The sequence below is a fragment of the Biomphalaria glabrata genome, chromosome 3 (genome assembly GCF_947242115.1).
Source record: "Biomphalaria glabrata chromosome 3, xgBioGlab47.1, whole genome shotgun sequence".
Lineage (NCBI taxonomy): Eukaryota > Metazoa > Mollusca > Gastropoda > Planorbidae > Biomphalaria > Biomphalaria glabrata.
Genome location: NC_074713.1, coordinates 35,709,495 through 35,732,963, shown reverse-complemented (window position 1 = coordinate 35,732,963; position 23,469 = coordinate 35,709,495). Strand labels below are relative to the sequence as shown.

The 23,469-nt window shown below is 34.3% G+C and overlaps 1 protein-coding gene across 6 annotated transcripts; it reads left to right on the top strand.

Annotated features, from left to right (window-relative positions):
* Positions 1–2,396: 2,396 nt before the first annotated feature.
* Positions 2,397–22,301, top strand: LOC106073320 (DNA repair protein XRCC3-like). Of its 6 annotated transcripts, none has more exons than XM_056024769.1 (8): positions 2,397–2,424; positions 5,494–5,577; positions 5,965–6,102; positions 7,536–7,625; positions 10,044–10,157; positions 16,668–16,798; positions 18,482–18,694; positions 21,950–22,301. In XM_056024769.1, the coding sequence occupies exons 2-8, from the start codon at positions 5,523–5,525 to the stop codon at positions 22,211–22,213; spliced, it is 1,005 nt and encodes a 334-aa protein (XP_055880744.1). In that variant the 5' UTR covers positions 2,397–2,424; positions 5,494–5,522; the 3' UTR covers positions 22,214–22,301. The 6 variants fall into 6 exon arrangements, with proteins under 6 accessions (XP_055880744.1, XP_055880743.1, XP_013089307.2 ...); XM_056024768.1 differs by lacking the exon at positions 2,397–2,424 and adding an exon at positions 2,582–2,612; XM_013233852.2 differs by lacking the exon at positions 2,397–2,424 and adding an exon at positions 4,745–4,765 and having other exon boundaries at positions 5,496–5,577.
* Positions 22,302–23,469: the final 1,168 nt, after the last annotated feature.

Genomic DNA, 23,469 nt, shown 5'->3' with positions numbered 1-23,469 from the left:
TTATTATCATATTTTCAGTTGTTTTGTTTTAAGCTAACGTTGTCTTAAATTTTTAGAATTAACAAATTTGTTACATTTTCTTTATAAATACTCAAAAGTGAAAAAATATTCTTTTGGATAAATTTCAACTTTGTGGGACATGCCCTTTATATTTAATGCAAGCATAAAGTTATAAGGCATTATCTTCGATTCCGAAGATTAAGGATGAATGCAGCATTTCTCTTGATCACACGAACCCAGTTGCAACTTATATATTTTGTCATATCTAATTCATTATACAGACAAACCAGTGGTTTCTTTGGCATATAGGAAAGCAGATTGCCTTTGAAAGAAACAGCTGAAAAGCTCTGACGAGCCTGCTAAAGACAGACGCAGACGACGAAAAAAAATGTAAATTATTATAAATGCAGAATGCATAGTTTGTTTATATTTATAAATTAGTTAATGAAATGTAAATATTTCCAGTAAGACACTGTTTACAAAGATATTTTAAAGAAAATTTAGCACCCAAAAGTTATTTAGCCAGATAAATAATTTAATATTAGAACTTGAAATATTTAATAGCTTGAACCTAACTGATCAAATATATTACCTCAGCTGTTTCTGCTCTTATTATCTTATTTAAATTAAAGTATTCTGATAATATTCTAATAGTTATAATGTTTTTTGTTTGGACAATAAAGATTATTATTATTATTACTTTGAAAATATGTTAATATAAGAAAAAGTAAAAGTGAACTATTAGTTAGCAATTCTGCTTTATAACAGCATTAGGAAAAACAAATTGAGCTCTTCATTGCTATCAGCTTTTCATTGAGCTAACTGCTTCCAATATGGGGATTACTCTTCAATTTTTAAATCATATAAGTTAAGGAAGCTGAATTTGTACTTAGTGTGCAAGTAAATATCTAGCTTTGACTTGTTTCTCCCCACCCTACACACAATTACACATTATCATTCCAAGGGCATTTGAATAAGTGAATTCCATTAGTCAAGGAGCTGTTTCTGCAACCATAGTTTCTAGCATATAGATCTATTTTACTATCATCGTTATCAGAACGAAAAATACCGGTAATTGAAAGAATTGGTGATAAAAAAAAATTGCAGGTGTACTGCACGATATGGTGGACAGACACACTGTGTTGTGGTCAAATACTGGGTACGCATGAATGGATCTAAGTTAAACCGGCTTGCGTCATAGTCATAAAAAACCACACGTGGACTGTAACAAGAGGTATAGTAGACTGATCCACGTTGTACGGTGGACTAAAACTCGATACTAGTACGCTTGATTGGATCTAGGCTAATCCGGCGAACATTAATTCGCTTACCTCTAAATTTAGTAGCGTGACCTAGTTTCCATACTATGACGTCACGGACCAGTGTAGTGAGGGAGAAAGACATCTCGAATGGCTACGAGACTAAGACTTTTTAGTGTCCCTAAAACCCACATTAAAATGCTAATATCTCATTAACGGCTGAAAAGTTATTGAAAATATTTTGCATACACGTTTTTTTAAGCTTTATATTACAGAAAACAAGTATTAAAACGGTTTCTGTGATTGACCCCAAAACCTCTTCAGTTGGTCTTTAAGTAATTCTTCATTAGTTTGAGGCGCGAGAAGCTTCTTTCACCAGATTACACAATTACGGCTAATGCATATTGCCGTTTTTATTTATCGCTTGTAGTAATGGCGTTTTCCATATTGAATGACACCCCAAAATGACAATTTTTGTCTATATTTTTTCGTTTATTTTAAGGTAAATAGCAGGGTCTGACTTAACCATTGTGGGCCCAATGCGAAACGGATTTACAACCTAGATCTTCTTAAACTGTCAGGTAGAGTTGAGCCTTCGGCTCTTGGAACTCTAGGCCAGCAAAAGTGAACAAGAGCTCCATCTCACCGGCCTGAATGAGAACAGTGTACACTGTTCTGTCTGACGGGTGGGTCAGACTCGGATTTTGACAAGGTTGTGGGAGCTTTTTTACAACTCCGCACAGTGCAATGAGGATGCTCTCGCACCCCCTTAGGCACCCCCACGGGAGTCTTGTTTTGCTACCCTTTAGCCTAATCGTTTCCTCTTACGATCGTTTCCACCCGGGCGCCACTATGAGGCAGGGCAGCATGTCCGGGCAACCTTGATCTTGAATCTACAGTAGGCCTACAACGGCACCTTCGACATAGGGGTCACGGAGGTCACGCCTACATATACGATAACAAAAAATCAACTTTCTAAAATTGAGTACACCGGAATCCGGATACACCAAAAAGCTAGATCTTAGATTCTGCTCTGCTAGAGATCTACTAATGTTTACTGTGAGAAAAGAACAGTGTACCGGGTTTTCGATATCCAACTTTTTAACTATTTTTACTCAAAGTAGTCAAAGGCTTAGAAATTAGATTTATCTGTATTACCGCCAAAGTATGATCAAGTCTAGATCTATATAGGTCTACTATAGATATCTAGATGATACTAGAAAAACTAGATCTAGATGTCTAGATCTAAATGATACTAAATCTATACATATAGACATAGACTATGATAGACGTCTATTACAGATGATCATGATGACATTCACATTGTCAGATCATTGTCTATTGACTATTGAAGTAAATCTAGATCTAGAATCTATGACAATCTATTTTATTATCTAATTATTCTAATCTAGATTTCTAGATCTAGTCTACTATCGTAACTATCATCTAGAGTCTAGATATAATAGACATCATATATATTTTTTGTATAATCTATAGTGACTATACTCAGACTATAGACTATTGACTATAGTATGTGACAATGTCTAGATCTAGATCTATTCTATATCTAGACTAGAGTAAATCTAGACTCTAGTTAAATTGTTAAATCTAGAAATTCTAGATCTAGTAAAATAGAGAGAGAGATCAATCATAAAGCAATGTCAATGGATCTAAATTATATATTTCTAAATATATTGCAGATGAATAATACATTTATTTAATTTATGAGTAGATCTACTATCATCTAGTACAGGGGTCAGCAACCTTTTGAGTCGAAAGAGCCAAAAATTAAAATTTACACAATTTTAAAGAGCCACACATTTTTGCTTTTTTTTTTTTTTGCAACAATAAATAGATGTAGTAGTTGCACCATTTTTTCTATGAAAAAAAATGTGATTATTTATATATAAGTAGTGTTTTTCACAACTGATAAAATAATATCTTTATGTCATTATTAGATAATTATTTTTTTAATTTCGGTAACAACTAAAGTAGTTAAACATTTGCTTCAATAACAAACAATCGAGCAAACAAATTTCTATGGGAGCGTTGGCTTCGCATGGTTTTAGAAAGTTTGGATACATTTGGCTCATAACTTGTTCCTTTTAGTTTAAACGACTCTAAATTTTCAATTGTTAGATGGCTTCTTACTTTGCTTTTAATTATATTCATGAAAAAAAAACACGCTTTATCGCACGAATATGTCGATCCGTAGATAGTCAGCACTCCAAATGCTAACTTCTTCCCTTACTGTAGCAATCTGGAAGATTATTCTATGCGCCGAATCAACCCGCGTCATATCTTTTTCGCGATACTGCTTTAGACATTGAAAATGAAGTAACTTACTTCTCTGGATACCTTGTGCAAAAGAATTAATTTTTCTTCAAACCAATTCTTCTACCAAAACATAGGATGGGTTTCCCTTTCCTTTCAGTTTTAGATTCAGCTCATTTAATTTCTCTGTTATATCAACCATCAAATAAAATGTTTGCAAATATTTGTCGTTCTGTAATACAGGGAGATTAATGCCCTTATCGTTTAGGAATGTATTTATCTCATTCAAGCTAAAAACAAAACGTTTCAACCTTTAGAAAGCTATCGCACTTTATTTGGAAGAATGAGCTCGGAATACTGAGTGTCCATTTCGTTTAAGAATTCTTTAAACTGACGATGGTAGAATGCTTTTGACAAGATGCTGTTAACAATCTTGATTACCAAGACTGGTTCGGTCCAAATGGTTTTGGGCACAAAGCGCTACTTGGTGTATTATTCAGTAATACCTAATAAAATAGGCAACTTGTGCCGCGCCGTGACTAGCAACTGACAAAAGAAAGTTGAATATCTTACGCCTGTAAATATGTTACATTTGAAGACATTTTAAATATTCTATCTTGTACTGTTTTAGCAGATAGTAATAAATCTTAGAATTTTTTATTTTCAAGATTTCTAGTTTGTTTTTGAAATCACGAAAAGTTCTTCAGATGCACGTAGGAAGCAGTCTTTGACATACTCACGATCTGTAAATGTTTGCCTTTTTTTGCGATTTCTAGTGGCACCACAAAGCTTGCCAGATTAGTATTGCTTGTAGATTGCTTCTAACTTTAAGAAAATAATCGCTTCTAACTCATTTACTTGAAACAACAAACTTTTCGTCACAGCCAAAGCTAGTGGTGAAGATGCAAATTCGTCTTGCGTCGAAAGCGAATTGAAACCTACATAGAAACATTCGACGATGGCGTCATTCGTGAGCTTCTGACGGACTGACAACAGTGAAGACGCGTGTAATGGGGAAGGGGTGTCTGATAGATAGAATCGGTGCCTAATCCTAGTTAAACGATTCAGAACTATTTTTAAAAAATTGTTTCGATAAAATAAATAATATTTGCGTATGGAACTAAAGAGCCGCAGATTCACATCCAAAGAGCCGCATGTGGCTCGCGAGCCGCAGGTTGCCGACCCCGGATCTAGTAGATCATCTACTCATCTAGATTCTAGAGTAATGCCAGGTTACAGAAACATGTTACTAGTCTAGTTCTTCAATTTCAAAATAATATTTAGATTTTAGATCTAGATCTATATTTTATATAATAAATAATAGTAAATATAGATCTAGTAATGGAGGGGTGGTGGCTGAGCAGTAAATCGCTTATTGGCTTCTGAATGGGAGTCCTGGGTTCGAATCTTGAAGACTGGGATTTTTTATTTTGGGAACTTTGGGCGCCTCTGAGTCCATCCAGCTCTAATACTAATGGGTACCTGACTAGTTACTTATTAGTTGGGGAAAAGTAAAGGCATTTGGTCATTGTGTTGGCCAACACACCTTTGTTGGCCACAGAATCAGATGACCTGTGACCTTTACATCATCTGCCTTATAGTCCACAAGGACGAAATGGGTAACTTTACTTTAACTTTTAGTTCTAGCAATAATAAATGATTAGATCTATTGAATCTATTAAATACTTTTATAGTCATTTATATAGAATAAGAATGAGATTTTATACATGTTACACAGCATGTTGTTATGGCAATGAAAACTTCTGATGATTCTAAATAATTTGTGAAAGAAGATCTAGACTAGTGACTATATAATAATATATTAAATATATATATAGTCCTAGATGAGAGCTATAGAAGACTAGATCTAGATAATCTATATTATATTATATATATATACTAGAACTAGTTACTAGAGATCTGTTATATGACTATGATCATCTTATGATTATGATGATAGAGAGTTGAGGAGTCATTAGTGTTTTTAAAATGAAGCTTAGTGATTTGGATTTGGATTCAAAAATGATTATGGCTTTGAAAAAAGGTACAAACTAGACCTAGCTAGAGATATTATTAAATGTAGACTAAATTGTCAAAAAAAAAAGTTTGAAAAATGCTGAACTATTCTTATTTAAATTAAAAATAAAATTGATTTGGGAAAGTTGATATAGCTGACATTTTAAAGTAAATTGTAAGTAATAACTGTAAAATTATTATTATTTTAATCAGCCCTAAGTGGGAAATTAGTGATGAAGGATTGATACTGGGCTTTGACTTACCGTATTATGGTGTATAGATTATAGAGATAATGTTTTCAATGTGAATCTATATAGAGAACATTTTTATGCACCCATATATTATGATATTTATGTAATTCTTTTGCTTATCTGCATAACCTTTTTTTTTAAAATTTTTTTTGTTCTTTTAACAGCACAAATAGTTGAAGCAAAGCAAATCTTATATTTTTCCAACACAGAGCTGCAGCATCTTACAAATATTTCTTCTGATAATATTCTGAAACTGAAAGAGAAAGTAGCTGAAAGATACATACATCAAAGATGCAATAATGGTATTATTTTTTTTTATGTTGTTGTTTTTGTTTAGTAAAAAAAATACTTCAATCATATACTACACTGCTTGGGGTGTGAAATGAAAGTAGTTTAAATACATACATTATTCTTTTCCTTGTGCTGATGATTTGTTACTAAGATATTAAGCCTGATGTTGCATACAACTTTCTTGTAGAATTGCTTTATCCACTTTTTTTTTTGTCATCTTGCCATGAATATTTGGTGATAAGCATTTTAAAAAGATATCGAAACCATTTCTTTTTTTTTATTTGGCAATGAAGTTATGAAATGTTAAGGTATCAACTATTCACGTCTGTGTCATTCATCTTTGTATCTTGTGGGCATTTGTTAAATGATTTTCTATGAAATTTCATAGAAAGTCATTTTTTGCTCTTTTATTTTATTAAGTGCCCACAAGTGGAGTTCTCATTATTGGATAAGCTAAATGTCAACAGAAGGAAAAAAAAATTAATTTAGTTAATGGTAGACAAAACACAAACAAAAATTGGTAGTGGAATATTGGAATATTGAAAAAATCCCTTTAAAAAGTTTTAGGATGGAAAATGTTTTTTACTATGAGGAATTTTGAGTACTGGTGTAATGAAAACCTTTCCTTTGTGAAATTCTTATTACACTTATTATGCTTAATGAAGAATGCAGTATTTCCTGTGGCTATGCAGCCCCAGCTACGACTTACATATTTTGCCACATCTATGGCAGGCATAACCATTGTCCGCCAATGATCTATATCTATTTAGATTTTCTTTTCGCTGTCTATATCTGTCCTTGGTTGCAGATTTTCTTTTGTAAGTGAGCAATTTATTCCACCAAACTCTAACCCGGAGGCGTCCAAAAGCAGTACTGGGTCTGGCCAGATGCTCATCATCTTCCATTAAAAGTGATTGGTCATTTGATACTATGCTTCCTAGATATGTGAAGTTGTCTGCCACACTAAGAAGATGTCCATTTATGGTGGGGCTGTGTAGGTTTTATTGGGTGACTTCTGGAAAATGACTTCTATTTTCCCGAGGTGTATAGATAAGCCAATGCTATTCAATAAAAAGTTTTTAGATTCTTCAATTTGTCAAATATCTTTACCATATATTATCATTGTAAATTTTTAGGAACTGTCAAATTTAAATGCTTTTAAATACTTAAGCAATACACAATAAATGTACTACTCAAAGTTAGATAGGAATGGAGATCATAGTGTTATATCTCTGCTCCTACACTGAAGCATATGGTGCACACTGCATTTTCTTGTATGGTGTCTAACATAAGGATGAATATGGGGTGTGCATGTGTGTCATGTTTCTCTAGCACTAAAAAAATAATAACTCAACCCTTACACATTATAATATGCAACTGACAGTTAAATATATATATTTCATATTTGTAACTAATATTCTGTTTTCTTCTTTTAATGTTCTAGCTTTAAATATATATCAGAAAGAAGTCCCTCTACAATTACAACATTGGAAACTGTCTACAGCATGTAGAACTATAGATTCAATCTTGAGAGGTACCATCATCTTGTATGACTTGTAATGTCTGCATATTTAATAGGTTAGGATATGTGTTAATAATGACCTGTTTAACATTCAAACTTTTCTATTGATTTAAATCATTCAAACAAACCTATTATCGAAGCTAACATAAACTTACATTCTCATTGTTTTTTTTATTTTTGTACAATTTTTTTTTTAAATTCTATGTAAATGCTTTATATTTGAAGTATTTAAAGAAAATAAGTAAAATTTATTTAAAAAAAAAAAAAGAAATGTAAAGCACTCATGGGCGTAGCCAGGATTTTTTTCGGGGGGGGGGGTTTGGATTCCCCCCCCCCCGCGCGGAAAACAATTATATATATATATATATATATATATATATATATATATATATATGAGTGTGTGTGCGTACATAATTAATCTTTATTACATTCTGACCCTTTCGGAAGACGTTTATTATGCCCTAGAATAGATTCTTCCTGGAATTAGTGGAAAACTTGTAGACTCCCCGCCCTTGCTAGCAAGGGGGTCTGGGGGAGGTCGCAGCACAGCCCCGCCGCCGAGCACTATTTCTGGTATTGAAAGCCAACAAAATGTATAGTCTGAGGTATCTACAGTGCATTATCTTGCTATTAAAAAGTTTTATTTCAAAAACCTAATGTGCTATTCTTACTGACTTAAACCCTCTCGCGCCGCTCGGCGCATTTTCCGACAAGCTGTTTCCGCAACTCTTATTTTGCGTAATTCCTTTTTTCGGAGAACATGTCCCGCAAAACCTCATGCGACGCTCTGTCACAACCTTACTAAGGGTTCGACTCACAGTTCGGCATATGATTTCTTTGATTTAGACCCGATCTCTATAACTGACTCCTAAAATCTGTCTTAGCCATCTTTGTTGAGCCACATTTAGTGTTTTTCAATTTTGGTAGAAGACAATTCACACTTTATTAATGGAGCCCAAGCCACTGGTAGAAATTTGTAATCTCTCATGTATACGCTCTTGAAATTACCTGCCTGTATTTCGCTTTAGATTTTATATCGAAAAGGAAAGTTTTATCGTCAAAATCATCTGTTGAGGGGTTTTAAACTAAAAAATCTGTGGAGTTTTTTTTTTAATTCAAAACCCCATTTAGCTACGATCATAGAATTTGGTGACTGTAGTTTGCTTTAAAATAATATTTAAGAGAGAGGTTTTCAACTCTAAACGCTCTGTAGGGGAATTTTAAACTCAAAACCATCTGGAGGGGTTTTAAACTGTAAAGAAAAAGCCATCTGGAGGAGGGGGATTTAAACTCAAAACCCCCTTCATAGCATTTTGAGTGCGTAATTTGCTTTTTTTTAAACATTGAATAGGTAGTTTTCAGCTGGCAGGGGGTTTTAAACTCAAAACCCCTTTGGCTACGCTAATAGATTTTATTGTGTAATTTGCTTTTTTTTTTTTTTATATTCAATAGGTACTTTTTAGCTTCAAACCCCAACTGGAGGAGGGGGGCTTAAACTCAAAACCCCTTTGGCTACGCTCATAGAATTTTGAGTGTGTAATTTGCTTTTTTTATATTAGAGAGGGGGTTTATCGTAAATTTTGGAGGGGGTTTTAAAATCAAAATCTTCTTTAACTGTGCTGATGGAATTTGGGGATTGTTGTTTGCATTTTTTTGTTTTGTTTTATAGAAGAGGAGGATTTAACTGCAAAACCTCTGTTAGGGGGTTTAAAACTCAAAACCCCCTACAGGGGGTTTTGTATCTCAAAACCCCCTGATAGGGGTTTTTTAAACTCAAAACCCCCTGGTAGAGGGTTTTTAACTCAAAACCCCATCGGCTGTGCTGTGGTAAGTGATGATTTAGTATTAAAATCTCACCTAAAATAAACAAAATGAATAAAAAAAATCAGTCACTTAATTCCGTTCCCCCTCCCAAAACCCCCAACCCCCCCCCCCCCCCCCCCTGGCTACGCCCATGAAAGCACTTATAATTTTATATTGAATTTATTTAATTAAGCTTGGACCATTTTGTTGTAGTATCTATTTGCTTGGCTTTCTGTTGCATTATTTAATCTTAGCTATTTATTTTCCTTAAATGTTGCAATAAAATTAGATTACAGCAAGGTACTTTGACCAACATGACGACATTTCAAATTATCATATTCTGATTATCTACTATTAGTATCAAAGTTACCACAGCAACATCTTTTTGGTCATTTATAAGTATATCCTAGAAAAAAAAAATTGTTAAAAATGTCAAAATAAAGCATCAAATGTCATTTTTCAATTGTTCTTAAAAGAGCTTCATATGAAATCTAAAAAAAGTATATTTCAACTTTCTCTTTTATGGTATAATTACATGAACTCTCTTGAAATTACTTGCATAGTTTTATCTGTTGGCCTCTCTCATTTAAATTGTATTACTATTAAGGTTTACAAATTATAATCTAGGTGGCATATTGTCTGGAGTACTGACAGAAATAACTGGAGAAAGTGGGTGTGGAAAAACCCAGTTGTGTTTACAGTTATGTATCAGTGTTCAGTTTAACAAGGAAAGAGCTGGAGGTAACATTTTGTTTTCTAGTTGCAATTGGTTCTTAACACAGTGCTTTTTTTGTGACAGTACGCACCGGTACGGTGTACCAGCACCCTTTTAAATGTGGGGAAAAAATTATTACTTTTCTTGTATTTCAATGTTTATTACTAATTTATTAGTAGTTAAAAGTTAGGCGATTCATCACTGAGTATTCTTTTGCAAAAAAGCACTGTAGATATAGATATATATATATATATATGTATGTATGTATATATATATATATGTATGTATGTATGTATGTATGTATGTATGTATGTATGTATGTATGTATGTATGTATGTATGTATATATATATATGTATGTATGTATGTATGTATGTATGTATGTATGTATGTATGTATGTATGTATGTATGTATGTATATACACAGAGGAATCCAGATAATTTCAACTCCCATAACTGGTACACTAAGCTCCACTTTGTTGGAATTCTTTTTGTTGTTTTTTATTTTCCTTCATTGTCTTTATTGAAAACAGTTGTTGCTTACAAACATTACACGACCTAATGCGATGCGCCTCTATTTAAAAACACATAAGAAACACTGTAAAATATTTTTTTTACTTAAAATATTTTCAAATACAATTCAATAAAACAATTAATGGAGCAATGAACAAATTCACATAAGACATAAATCACTTGTAGATATAGTATAACGTGATTGACATAGGGAAAGTTTTGACAATGACATGTCAAATTTTTTTTTAACAAGACGAGGATTTAGGAATATAGTAAAATGTTAACAGATAACTTTTGATGGCTTTATAGAGAGGCATTTTTTATGGACTTAGAGGTTTAGTTTGACATCGATAGTACCCATTGTTATTATTAAACTTAGTTTTTGGCATTCACAAAGGCAGTGGGATACACATTTGAGACCAAAAAAATCCACTGGCAGCGAAAAGAAAGTCTAAATTGACCACCTGGGGACAATGGTTATGCTTACCCTGGATGTAGCAAAATATGTACGTCACAGCTGGGGCTGCGCAGCCACCGGAAATACTGCATTTCTCACTCATCTTTGGACTTGAAGACAAGCCTTATTCGGCATTCACTATCAGCGTTGACTGACTACTATTGTTGTCCTTTCGCCTGTGTTATTTAATTTCGTTATTTGAGTGTTACATCTGTTTGCCTTATCTGCATAAGACGCAGCTCAGAAGTGCATATAGCACACATAATATTAAATATGTAATGAATCCATCCATCCATCCATCCCAGTGGCGCTACAGCCCATGGAGGGCTCTGGCCTGCTTTAACACATCCTTCCATTCAGATCTCTCCTGGGCCTTTCGTCTCCACGCCCTAACCCCAAGCTGCTTCAGATCTGCTTCCACATCATCTATCCATCGCATTCGGGGTCTGCCTTTGGGTCGCCTGCCTTTTGGTTTTTGCCTGTACGATTTTCGCCCCTCTGTTGTCTGACATTCTTTCAAGGTGACCTGCCCAACATAGTCTGTTCTTTTTTATTGGTGGGTCTTCATACAATTGATATATCTCATGGTTAGTGAGTGTCCTCCACCCTGTTTCATCCTGTATGGCACCATAGATTTTCCTAAGGATTTTTCTTTCCCAAGTGTTAAGTAAATTTTCAGATGTCTTTGTCAGTGTCCAGGTCTCACTTCCATACATTGCTGCTGGTCTTATTATGGTTTTGTATATTATTTTCTTGGTTTTCCTTGAAATCATTTTGCTCTTAAGTAAATGGTGGGTGCTATAAAATGCTCTGTTGCCTCCTGCTATTCTTTCCTTTATTTCTGTTAGAAGGTCATTTTTGAAATTAATAGTACTTCCTAGATATTTGAAAGTTTGGACGTTTTCAAATTCGTGGTCTTTGATTTTGATATTTTGTCCCTCTGTTTGATTGTCTCTTGTCATTGTGATGTACTTGGTTTTACTGTCATTGACCTCAAGTCCTGCTGGTCGGGATGCTTCTTCTAGTTGTATGAAGGCTCTAGTGATGTCAGAGGTTTCTTTACCCAATAAGGCAATGTCATCGGCATAAGCAAGGTATTGTAGAGGTTGGCTGTATATCGTCCCTGTTGGTTGTGGACCCGTGTTTTCTCTCCTGAAGTAGTTAGTAATAGTTCCCCTTGTGTTTATGTGTATATTTCTTATAACTCTCTCCAGTGTTAAATTGAAAAGCATGCAGGAAAGTGCGTCTCCTTGTCTTAATCCTCGTTTAATCCTAAATTCCCGTGAGTGTTCTCCTTGTATTATGACTTTGCTTTTTGAGTTGTTTAATGTCATATGTATAAGTCTTGTCAGCTTGTTGGGTATTCCAAAATCCTGTAGAGTGTCATATAGGTATTTCCTTCTGATACTGTCATAAGCCATTTTATAGTCTATAAAGAGTTGGTGGATTGGTATGTTGTATTCATGGCATTTTTCTAGTATACATCTTAGTGTGAAGATGTGGTCGGTTGTGGATTTGTTGGGTCTGAAACCACATTGGTAGTCACCTAAGATTTCTTCTGAATATAAGCCTAGACAGTAACTTATAAGTCACATTTAGTAGAGAGATTCCTCTGTAATTACAGCACTTTAACTTGGATCCTTTTTTGTGTATTGGGGTTATAAGAGCCGTTTCCCATTCCAGACCTGCCTACCGTTACGCAAAATGCGTATTCGTTACGCAAAATCTCCCAAAAATGACCGCCAGTAAGCAAATACGCATTTAACCCGTCGCGTTACGCATTTCGTATGCTTTTTTGTTCTCCTCTCTAGACTAGCTTACAAGCGGTCACGGAGGTCACACGGAGGTCACGCTAAGCCCACCTGTGGGGAGAGGGGCGAAACAGAAAAGGTGGGGTGAACACAATGTGCCCAGATCTATACGTTGATTGGTACTTAATAGCAATTAGATGTCTAGAAATGAAGAACGCGAGAGTGAGGGAGTGGCGGGTTGGTACCAGGTTGGTACCGTCAGTTAGCTTATTCACCAACCGTGACCAACGTGACTTTTGTTTTTGTGTAAGTTCATGAGTAGAAATTAATTATGTTGGTGCATTCCTGATTCTCGTATTCATTTGTATAGAAAAAAAATCGAAGAGCTATCGATTAAAAACACATTGAGTGACATTGTAGATATCTAGTCTAGATCTAGATAACTTGTTATACAGGAATAGATCTAGCTCGAGTCTAGCTAGTCATTACGTTATGATTCTCTACATTAATATTAGTACATTACCCTACAAACTAGTTATAGTATGATTTAGAATTTAGATTGACTAGATCTAGATCGATAACATCTACTACCATCTAGTCTAGATCTAGACTAGATTCTTAGTCTTAGTATAGAATAGATCAAGTATGAAGGTAGGCCTACGAAAGTTTGGATCTAGCGGATCCACGGCATCGGTAACACTTTTGAGCCCAGAATGGCCCAGATCTAGAGTAGATTATATATGACATCTAATATTATATATATATATATATATATGACGAAATAGAGGATCACGTAAGTGTTACGCATTCTGGTGCCAAAATACGCATTTTGACCGTAAGTGTTACGCATTTGGACTTTTTTTGGTAGGCAGGTCTGCCATTCTGTTGGTATTACTTCTTCTTCCCAAATTCTTGATATTAGTCTGTGTATTTGGGAATGTAAGTCTTTCCCTCCATATTTAATTAGTTCTGCTGTGATTTGGTCCTCTCCTGGTGCTTTGTGATTCTTCATGGTCCTAATTATTTCTGATGTTTCAATGAGTGTTGGAGGGTTCACTAAGGGATCTGGTCCCCCATGTGGCAGTTCATATTCTCCATTGTCTCCATCTTCAGTGGTATTTAGGATCTCCTCAAAGTATTCAGCCCATCTCTCAATGACCCTGCTGTTTTCTGTAATAAGCTGACCATCTTTGTTCTCACACATGTGTGATCTAGCTTGAAATCCATTCTTTTCATCTTTAATTTTCATATACATTCCTCTCATGTCTCCCTCCTTTGCTAGTTCCTCAATTTGAGTAATCTTGGACTTTTCCCATTCCCGTTTTTTCTTTCTTACAACTTTTGTGGCCCTTCTTCTTGCTTCATTGTATTGCTGTCTAGTGTTCCTGGTTTCTCTCTGTAGCATTATCATTCGGGCATTGTTCTTCTCTTCTATAGTTTGTCTGCATTCATCATCATATCACCCTATTTTCTCGTTCTTTTGTTTAAATCCAACTACTTCTTCTGCTGTTCTTTTGATAGCATGCTTTATTATTTCCCAAAGCTCATTTATGTTATTTTTGCAGTCCTTTTCTAATGTTGTCAGTTGCGTTTGGAGTGCCATTCTATAAGTTTCTGCAACAAGTGGATCCTTTGTGAGTTTTTGACTATCATATTGCTGTTCTTTCTTTCTTTGGTAATTGTGTATGGTACTTATTCTTTGTCTAAATTTAGCTTTTACTAGTAGGTGGTCTGAGTCAGCATTAGCTCCTCTGAAACTTCTTACATCTAGTATGTCTGATCCATGTCTCTTATCTATGAGTATATGATCTATTTGATTCTGGGTGTTGCCATCAGGTGAGATCCAGGTAACCTTTTGAATATTCTTATGTTGGAAATTTGTGCTGCTGATAGACATTCCTTTTCCTGATGCAAAATCCACTAATCTTATGCCATTATTGTTGGTCTCTTCATGTAAGCTTTCTTTGCCAATTGTTGGTCTGAATGCTGGTTACTTTCCAATTTTTGCATTGAAATCTCCTAGGACTATTTTGATGTCATGCTTTGGTGCTTCATCATAAATTCTTTCCAGTCCATCATAGAAGGCTTCTTTTGTGTTATCATCTGCATCTTCAGTAGGGGCATAAACATTGATAAATGATATGTTGAAGAATTTTCCTTTCAAACGTAGTGAGCAGAGTCTATCACTTAAAGGTTTAAATCCAATGACATTACCTACCATTTCCTTTTTAACAGCAAAACCTCTACCTAAGTTGTTAGTGCTTCCACCACTATAAAATATAGTATACTCCTTGGTTCTGAGAATGTCCGAGTTTTTCCACCTGATTTCCTGTAGGGCTACAAGGGGTATCCTATATTTCTTTAACACTTCAGTAAGTTGGGCTAGCGCACCTGCTCTATAAAGGCTTAGCACGTTCCATGTTGCAAAACAAAAATCATGTCCTTTTCCAGGCCTAGGTCGTTTTCCGTTGAGATCTGTCCGGGTTTTCTTGTGTGTATTAGCTTTCGTAACAGTATTTTTTATATGACAGAGTTGTTAGCCCTGTGCATAACCATCTGTGGGGCTGCCCCTTTCAGCTCTCTGGATAGCTGCCTTTATTTTCGGGTAAGGTGCCCTAGCCTTTGTGGATCCCTCCACTTCCTGCAAGGCAGCAGGTTTGATTTTGGTCCACCCCGGGTGGAGAACATTCCCCTATCCGCCACCTGGGGAGGCGCTCGATGGGAGATCAAAAACTCCACACGAGAAATATGTAATGAAGCTCAGTGAAAATACTGACGATCAATAACTACTGATCAATGAATGACCACTAAATTGTAGTTTTCTTACAAAAAAAAAAGACCTGTCTAGATTGTTACATCAAGCTTTTCTTCAACCTTCTTAACCTAATCTTTTTCTGTCCCCTGCCAACATGTTAGCCAAAATATCTCAAGGTCATCTCATCATCACCTGTCCCTTGACTCTAGTTGTAGACGTGATGTGACAGTTAGTGTACAATAAAGTTACCTGATCATCTACACAAGACCTATTAACCTGGTCATTCACTCACTCTACTTTTAGCCAACTTGATTAACCAACTTGAAGAGTGATATTAATAATTCAAATAAAACTTCTAAAATGTTACTTGAGCTGTACCACTTTTTCACCCACCCATAGCAAGACAGCTAACAGTCCTTCAACATATAGCTATCATCAATTTCTATCTTCACATTTTTTGTTGTGTGTGCATAGCATACTTCAACATATAGCTATCATCAATTTCTATCTTCACATTTTTTGTTGTGTGTGCATAGCATACTTCAACATATAGCTATCATCAATTTCTATCTTCACATTTTTTGTTGTGTGTGCACAGCATGCAGTATTTTACATCGAGTTACCCTGGGTGGTGATACAGAGACAAGACTGAAAGCTCTTTTTTAGAGCTTGATGGTCAAAGTAGATATTGCACTGGTACCTAGGCCAAGGTGTCATGTCTGCATCCATGATTTGAGTCTTCCTCAGGGCTTATCTATATTTTCTTCACCTTCTACTCTCAATAATCTTGTCACTTTAGGGCTGCTATTATCACATGTTACATGTCATGTTTACTCATAATTTGTTTCAGCACTAAAAGCTTCTAAGTCATTTATGTTCCATAAAGTTTGAGTTGTCGTTTTTTTTAAAGTGGTCAGCAGGTCATTGTGAGCCCAATCACCATTGTGATCCTGTTTCAAATTTCCTTTGGTAATTAACCTAAAAAAATGTAGCTTGTCAGATAAATTATTGACTTTCTGATTGTCTTACTTAGCTATGTTTTTATTTGTGCTCAATTTCAGGCGCAGTGTTTATTTGTACTGAAGATGCTTTTCCCAGTAAAAGATTACAGCAGATGATTCAACATTATGGACAGTTCTTACCTGGACAGAATCTAGGAGATAAAATATTTGTAGAGCATGTGGCAGACTTTGTACGTATTTTAAAATCTTTCAAGACCCCTATTCTCAGAATCTAAGCACTTTACCATTCGGCCACCACACCGCATTGACACTGGTATCACAATCATTTTTATTTACAGTAAGAAAAATATAAAAAATCTTTTTTTTTTCTTTTTTTTTTTAAACAAACTTATATTGCAGGAAATTGCATTAATTATTTTGAACCAATCCTGTAGTTCATTTTAATAGATCTAGACTAGCAAGTTTAAATTTGTTTGTTTGGAAATATAATTATCTGGGAAAAGGTTACCATACTTTATTTTCAAAAGCTATTTTTAAAAAAAGGCTGATCAGGTTTGTAGTTAGGAACTGAGCCAGGCAAGTACATAGAAAAATAGGATTTATATTTTTAAAAGTCCATAGTTTAACATTTTTAGCAAACCACTTAATTCTCTAGACAAGGCTAATCTCCCCTTAGCTAACATTTCTATATAAAATTCATTAATCATGACTATTGATTAAATAATTGTGTTTTTTTTTATTGATTCATGGGTCTTATCAACATTGAATAATTGTGCAGAATTTCAACTTGATCAGAAAATGAGATGTGGGAGAATTAACATACAAGATTCTTCCCAGACAGACCAAGTGAGTTAATACAGCCTTGTAGATACAAGATATTACTTGGAAGATTTAAGCATTGGAAGAAATATTTATATACTACAATTAATATAAGTATTTAACATATAAGACATAATTATTTTAGGTTTTAGTTTGATATACTAACTAATGCATAGATTGGAACATAAAAAATAATGATTAAAAGCTGGATTTTTTTGTTTTCAATGATGTAGTATATTTCTGGAATTTCTTGACGCTCTGTCTAAGACAACATGCATTTTTGGGCCATAGCTTGTTACCATTGACAAATTTTTAATATGAATAATATCAAGAGATACTTCTCTAAAATAGACTATTTCAAATGACTGAGAACTTTTACATTGTCAACCATCCGGCATTCATCTCTTTTAAACATCCCAGATAAAGAAAGATTCATATTTGTGCTATTATACATTTACAATCGAATCCACTTAATCTGACCAATTAGTTATTCACTTAGAATTCTAAATGTATTGAAATATTCTTGTTCCTACAATCTGACCAGCTATTTATTGCAACCAAAATGATTGCATCCCATTGTAGTTTAATTAGCTAGAATCTTATGGACTATTTCTTTCTTGTTCAGACTTTTCATTCACATTTTACTGTGAACACTTAATACTGTTTCTGTTGAACAGGATACTTGGGTGTTTTACTGGTTGAGAAGTAAACCAGTGTAAGGAGCTATCAGTATTTTTAGCATTGAAATGTAATATTGTTACCTTGATATTCTGCCAGTGCAAGTAACTTGCTCTAGAGAATTGTTACTGTGCAGTTCATTAAAGGTATTGCAACTAGCAATCGTTAAGTCATTCTCTTTTTGAAAGCATTTACATCTACTTTTTTCTCGTAATTGTAATATCTTTTCCAAAATGGCAGAATCTTCCTCATCAATTAGTCCTATTAGTTAAGTTGCTAATGACCTATAGTTCCTAAAGCCATGTTGGCATGTCTTAAGGTAAAAAAAATTTTTTTTTTTTTTTTTTTTAACAGTCAAGATTTCAGATATGCTAGATACCTCTACTTCAAGAGGTTTTTTTTTTTTTCATTTTTAGGATACTTTAGAGTTTTGTGTGAAGAAGAAATTACCAACACTTATAAATAGAGGACTGATTCAACTAGTAGTTCTTGATTCCGTCACAGCTTTATTCAGATGTCAGTATGACTCATCTCAGTTGCTAAACAGAGCAAAACACCTCATTGAATTTGCATCAACTTTACGCCAACTTGCTCATCAAAACAGCATAATTGTCGTTTGTGTCAATCAGGTAATAATATTTAGTGGCTTGCTTATATTTTATTTTAAAAATCTGTTTACCAGACCATATTAAATTTTATGGCTGCGCTGCCTGGTCATGCGGTTTGTGCACTGGACTGTTGTTTGGATTTTTCTATGGTCCTGGGTTCAAACCCTGCCCGCTCCCATCCCCCGTCGTCCTACGGGAGGTTTGGACTAGGAAGTAAACTATCTTCAACTCTGAAGGAACATCCAAAACATGTAAAACATTTTAACATTTATATGGAAGTTATGTTTTCAGTGGTCATGACCCCATTTTAATCTTCTGTTTAGACAAGTGCACCAGTACTAATGTCAGGGGTCACTCAAATTTATCAAATGTGTTGATTATAAAAATAAAGGAAGATTAAATTTCTGAAACCATGTTAGGCAATTCTTTTGACAAAAGCATATTGATATAGTGTATTTATATAATAATTGCAATGTCTTCGATTCCGAAGATTAAGAATGATTGCAGTGTATTATTCAATTTTTTCATGACAATCATTTATATGGCAACCTCCAGCATGCCACCCACTTTTAGGCAAGTCACCTTGTTGGCTTAATATATTGGAGTTTCATAGTATTACTTATACATGTTTCACCTTTGGATACTATGGATACTACTATACTCTTTACACTAATGACATAAGAAGCATCTATGACTCTGTTAAACTCATTAAATTCACTGATGATACTGCCATAGTCGGTCTTATTTCAGGAGACGAAACTCAGTATCGCAGCATGATAGAAGAGTTTAAAAACTGGTGCACTGACAACTATCTAGAACTTAATGTCACAAAAACTAAAGAACTTATAATAGATTTCAGAAAGAAAAAACAGATGATACACGAGCTCCAGATAAAGATTACATCAATACAACAATTGAAATCTTATAAATATCTAGGCGTCATCATAGATAACAAGCTCTCATGGGAAGACCACTTTGGAACTCTGGCAAAGAAAACAGCCCAGTGACTATTCTTCCTATACAAACTCAATAGCTTTAAACTAAACAAGAAGATCTTAAATAATTTTTACGGCGCAACCATGCAAAATCTGCTAACATACGGAATAAGTTGTTGGCAAGGCAACGCTTCATCTAAACTGTTGCAGAAAACATTATAAATAGGCTATCAAAAATCACATGCACAACATTACCATATTTGAATGAACTTTATGAACAGAAATGTCTAAGAAAAATCTATGAAGACAACAGTCACCCGCTCCATCATAACTACGTCAATTCGTTGCGAAGGGCGACTACTGTCAATAAAGACAAGAACAGAGCGGTACAAAATATCATTCGTACCTTACTCGGTCAGACTATATCAACGCCAGCCGTTGATCAGGAAACATGAAAAGGGCCAAGATGCCTGTGTGTAATCGCTGAATGAACTTTTTATGTTGTAGCTGTTCTATTTATGTGTATGTTTCTGTTGTGTTGTCTTTATACGAGAAAAGAGTCCTTGTAATCACAACAAATTTCCATATGGATCAATAAAGCAGTCTTAGTCTCACTCATCAACCAGCTTTGGCCCGTATTGGACCTTAGACTGTTTCTTTGAAGGACACCTGAGTTAAGAGATATTGATGTGGATCTAAAGCCATTTCTAACAGGTTGCTTTCTACCTCTAAGAAAATCCTGGTTGAAGAAATGCCTGATTATTTACAGTTGATACAAATGTGAATCTATGTGCTGAAACAATGAATGATGCTATTTGTTATAATCCTCTATTTACATTTTACAAGTTGTCTCTGGTGGTCAGTGGTGAATGTGAGTATATGTTTGTTATGTATCTCACTGCTCTATTTTGCATCTGTTCTAGTTTCTTTGTGTTTTACTGAATTGATGGGTTCAAATAATATTGGCATAAGGTTAAATTCCATTTTAGTTTTATGTCCCTGTTTGATTAGTAAACTTTTATGTTTATAAACCCTTATGCTTTGTTTGTTGCCCGGGTGGACCACTTCGAGGCCGATATTGAGTTTGTATCTCCACACAGTCTTTGTAATCTTGTTTGTTTGGTGAATTCATGTTATACATATAAAATTTTATTTTGCTTTGTTTTAATTTGATTAGAAATCAGTGAAAAAAAAAATCACATTTGAAATTGATAATATTCAAAAATGCAATTTCAGCTAAGCAGATATTAATTCTATTTATGAAGTCTAAACATGTTTTGGTATCTCCTTCAATTTTTGTTTGAGAATTAGCTCTAATCATGTTCATTGAACAAATTGTTGCTATCTATTACTACCTATTTACTATTCTTAGTTGTACTTAAATAGATAATATACAATTAGTACTCTAATCGTACCTTAATCTCATGGTGCATAACTTGCCATGAAGGCTCATGGTAAGAACACTGTGTGGCATTTTAACATTGTTTCTGAGTGGCTCAAATTTGATGAGGATTAAAGAGAAAAGGTGTTAATGATTGGTTGTTGACTTACAGCACCAGATTGCTAGTACAACTAAACCAATGTAAGCATATTATCATTTGAATTGTAGAACTTGAAATAACTTGAAGAAATCTCCACTTCAAAAACAAACAAACTAAATATAACTTTTTTTTATTACAATTTAGACAAATTCAACTTGATGAAATGAAATAAATCTAGAAGTGATAATATATAAAGGTATTTTAGACAAAACTCAATACAAAAACATGTCCTTCCTCTTTCCAGTCTCTAGATTGTCTGCTGTTTCACCTTTGCATCACTCTAGACCAGGGGTTCTCAACCTGTGGGTCACGACCTTCTGCCAGGGGTCGTCAAAGACCGTCGAAAATATGGATTGTTATTGTCTTTTCTTCTATTGCTGTATGTGTGTGTGGGGGTCTCAGCAGAGTGGGGGATTGTAAAAAAAAAGGGTCGTCGAGCATATAAGGTGGAGAACCGCTGCTCTAGACCCTATTGTAATCTCATTATCCTCATAGCATAGCCATCAATCAATCACTACACTTCTTCCCACCATCACCTTGGAAACACACACACACTCCATAATAAGAGGGGGCACTATGTATTAGTAATAAAAAAAAAAAAAAAAAAGCTTTTACTCTTGCTAAACAAAAATGCGCTATGCTAATACAGAGCTGAACATTCAACTTTTTAAACTCAAAGAAATGTTTTGGTATGAAGTTTTCCATTGAGTGGCCAAAGAGATGTTACTAACTTGATTTGTATGAAGGTTTAGTATTAGACTCTTTAAAAACCTTTTTATTGTTATTTCCTATTTGTGCAGGTTTCAGCCAATATGAACAAAATAGGCTTGCAAGATAGTGATGTTGTACCAGCACTGGGTCTAACTTGGTCTAACCAGATGACTTGTAGAATACTTCTATCACGGTTTACCTACCATGAGGAATATACTGATGACTCTGGTCAAGCAATGTCTAGGAGGAAACTGAAAGTGATTTTTGCACCGCATTTAAGACAATCAGAGCTAGATATACAAATATCTGATTGTGGAATTCAGGGAATAAAACCTCAGTTTGTGAATACATAGCTCGGACTATTTAATATTGTTTTTTTTGGACATGTAAAGTTGACATCCTTGACTACACCAGTATTCAATAAAGTATTTTATAAATTGCTGTTTCAATTATTTAATTGATAAGTTAATGATTATAATCCTTGAAAATAACAGCTAAAAAGTCTTTCCATAAAATAGTCTCTGTGGTCAAATGTCCACAGATACTGATAACTGATTCACCAAAAAATTCAATTTTTTCTTAATAGCTCTCACTTCTTGTCCATATTGAAAACAAGTGTTTTTTTTGTGTAAATGTTTGTAGTTATTTAACTCTTAACTGAATTCAAAGAAACATTAAAAAAAAAAAAAAAAAAGCCAACTTTAAGATGATTATATTTTGAAATAATAAAACATTCAAACTATAGGTTTCACTGTATGGCCAATCAGGTGCTGTAGTTATTTTTTCCCCAAGTATATATATATAAAAACTCAAATTTCTAGGAAAATCATTTGAGCCATTTTCAAAATATCTGTCCGGTGTCCACCCAGCCATGAAAAGTTAATAGGAGGCACTGTGATAAAAAGGATCTATCCTAAGCCAGGCCAGATTTCTATGATTCTGATAAAACATTAACAGCTATAAATAGATTTCTGACACATTTCAAAGCAAAATACCTCTCCCATCCCCCTTGTCTCTGTCACACAGAAAGAATATGAATAGTGGCTGCAATTAACTAACTTGCTTTATTTGTATAGTTTTAAACAGAATCATCATCATGATGGCAGCATCAAATTATAGATGTTAACAAAAAAAAAAATGCCTGAGAAAGCTTGTGTTCAGTATTCTGAAATTCAATGATATTGAAGAACTATATAAAACAAAATGAGTGCATTCTTATTTCCTCTTCAAAAACAAAAAGTAGGTTGATCCTATTGCTGCTTTGCATTGTTGGTGGGTGATGGTTGCTATTGGTTGTTGACTATCCTCATAGCCCAAGACACCAACAGAGCCATGAAAAATAATCATAGCTAGTTCTCACCAGCCAAATCTGTTGATTTTTCATTTCTTGAGGGTATCTTTATATAATGTTTCCAACTTAACATCTTCCATTGCAGAGGTTCCTATAAAAGTTGCTTAAAAGAAAAGTGATGAAACAAGATATCTTTGAGTAGGTCTGCTTCACTTAGGTATTCAGGGCCAAGTTGTCAGAAAATTGTAATTCTCTAATGCAATCATATTTCCAACTTTTGTCCTTAGTATGTCTGTTGGATAGATCTGTATATGTGAT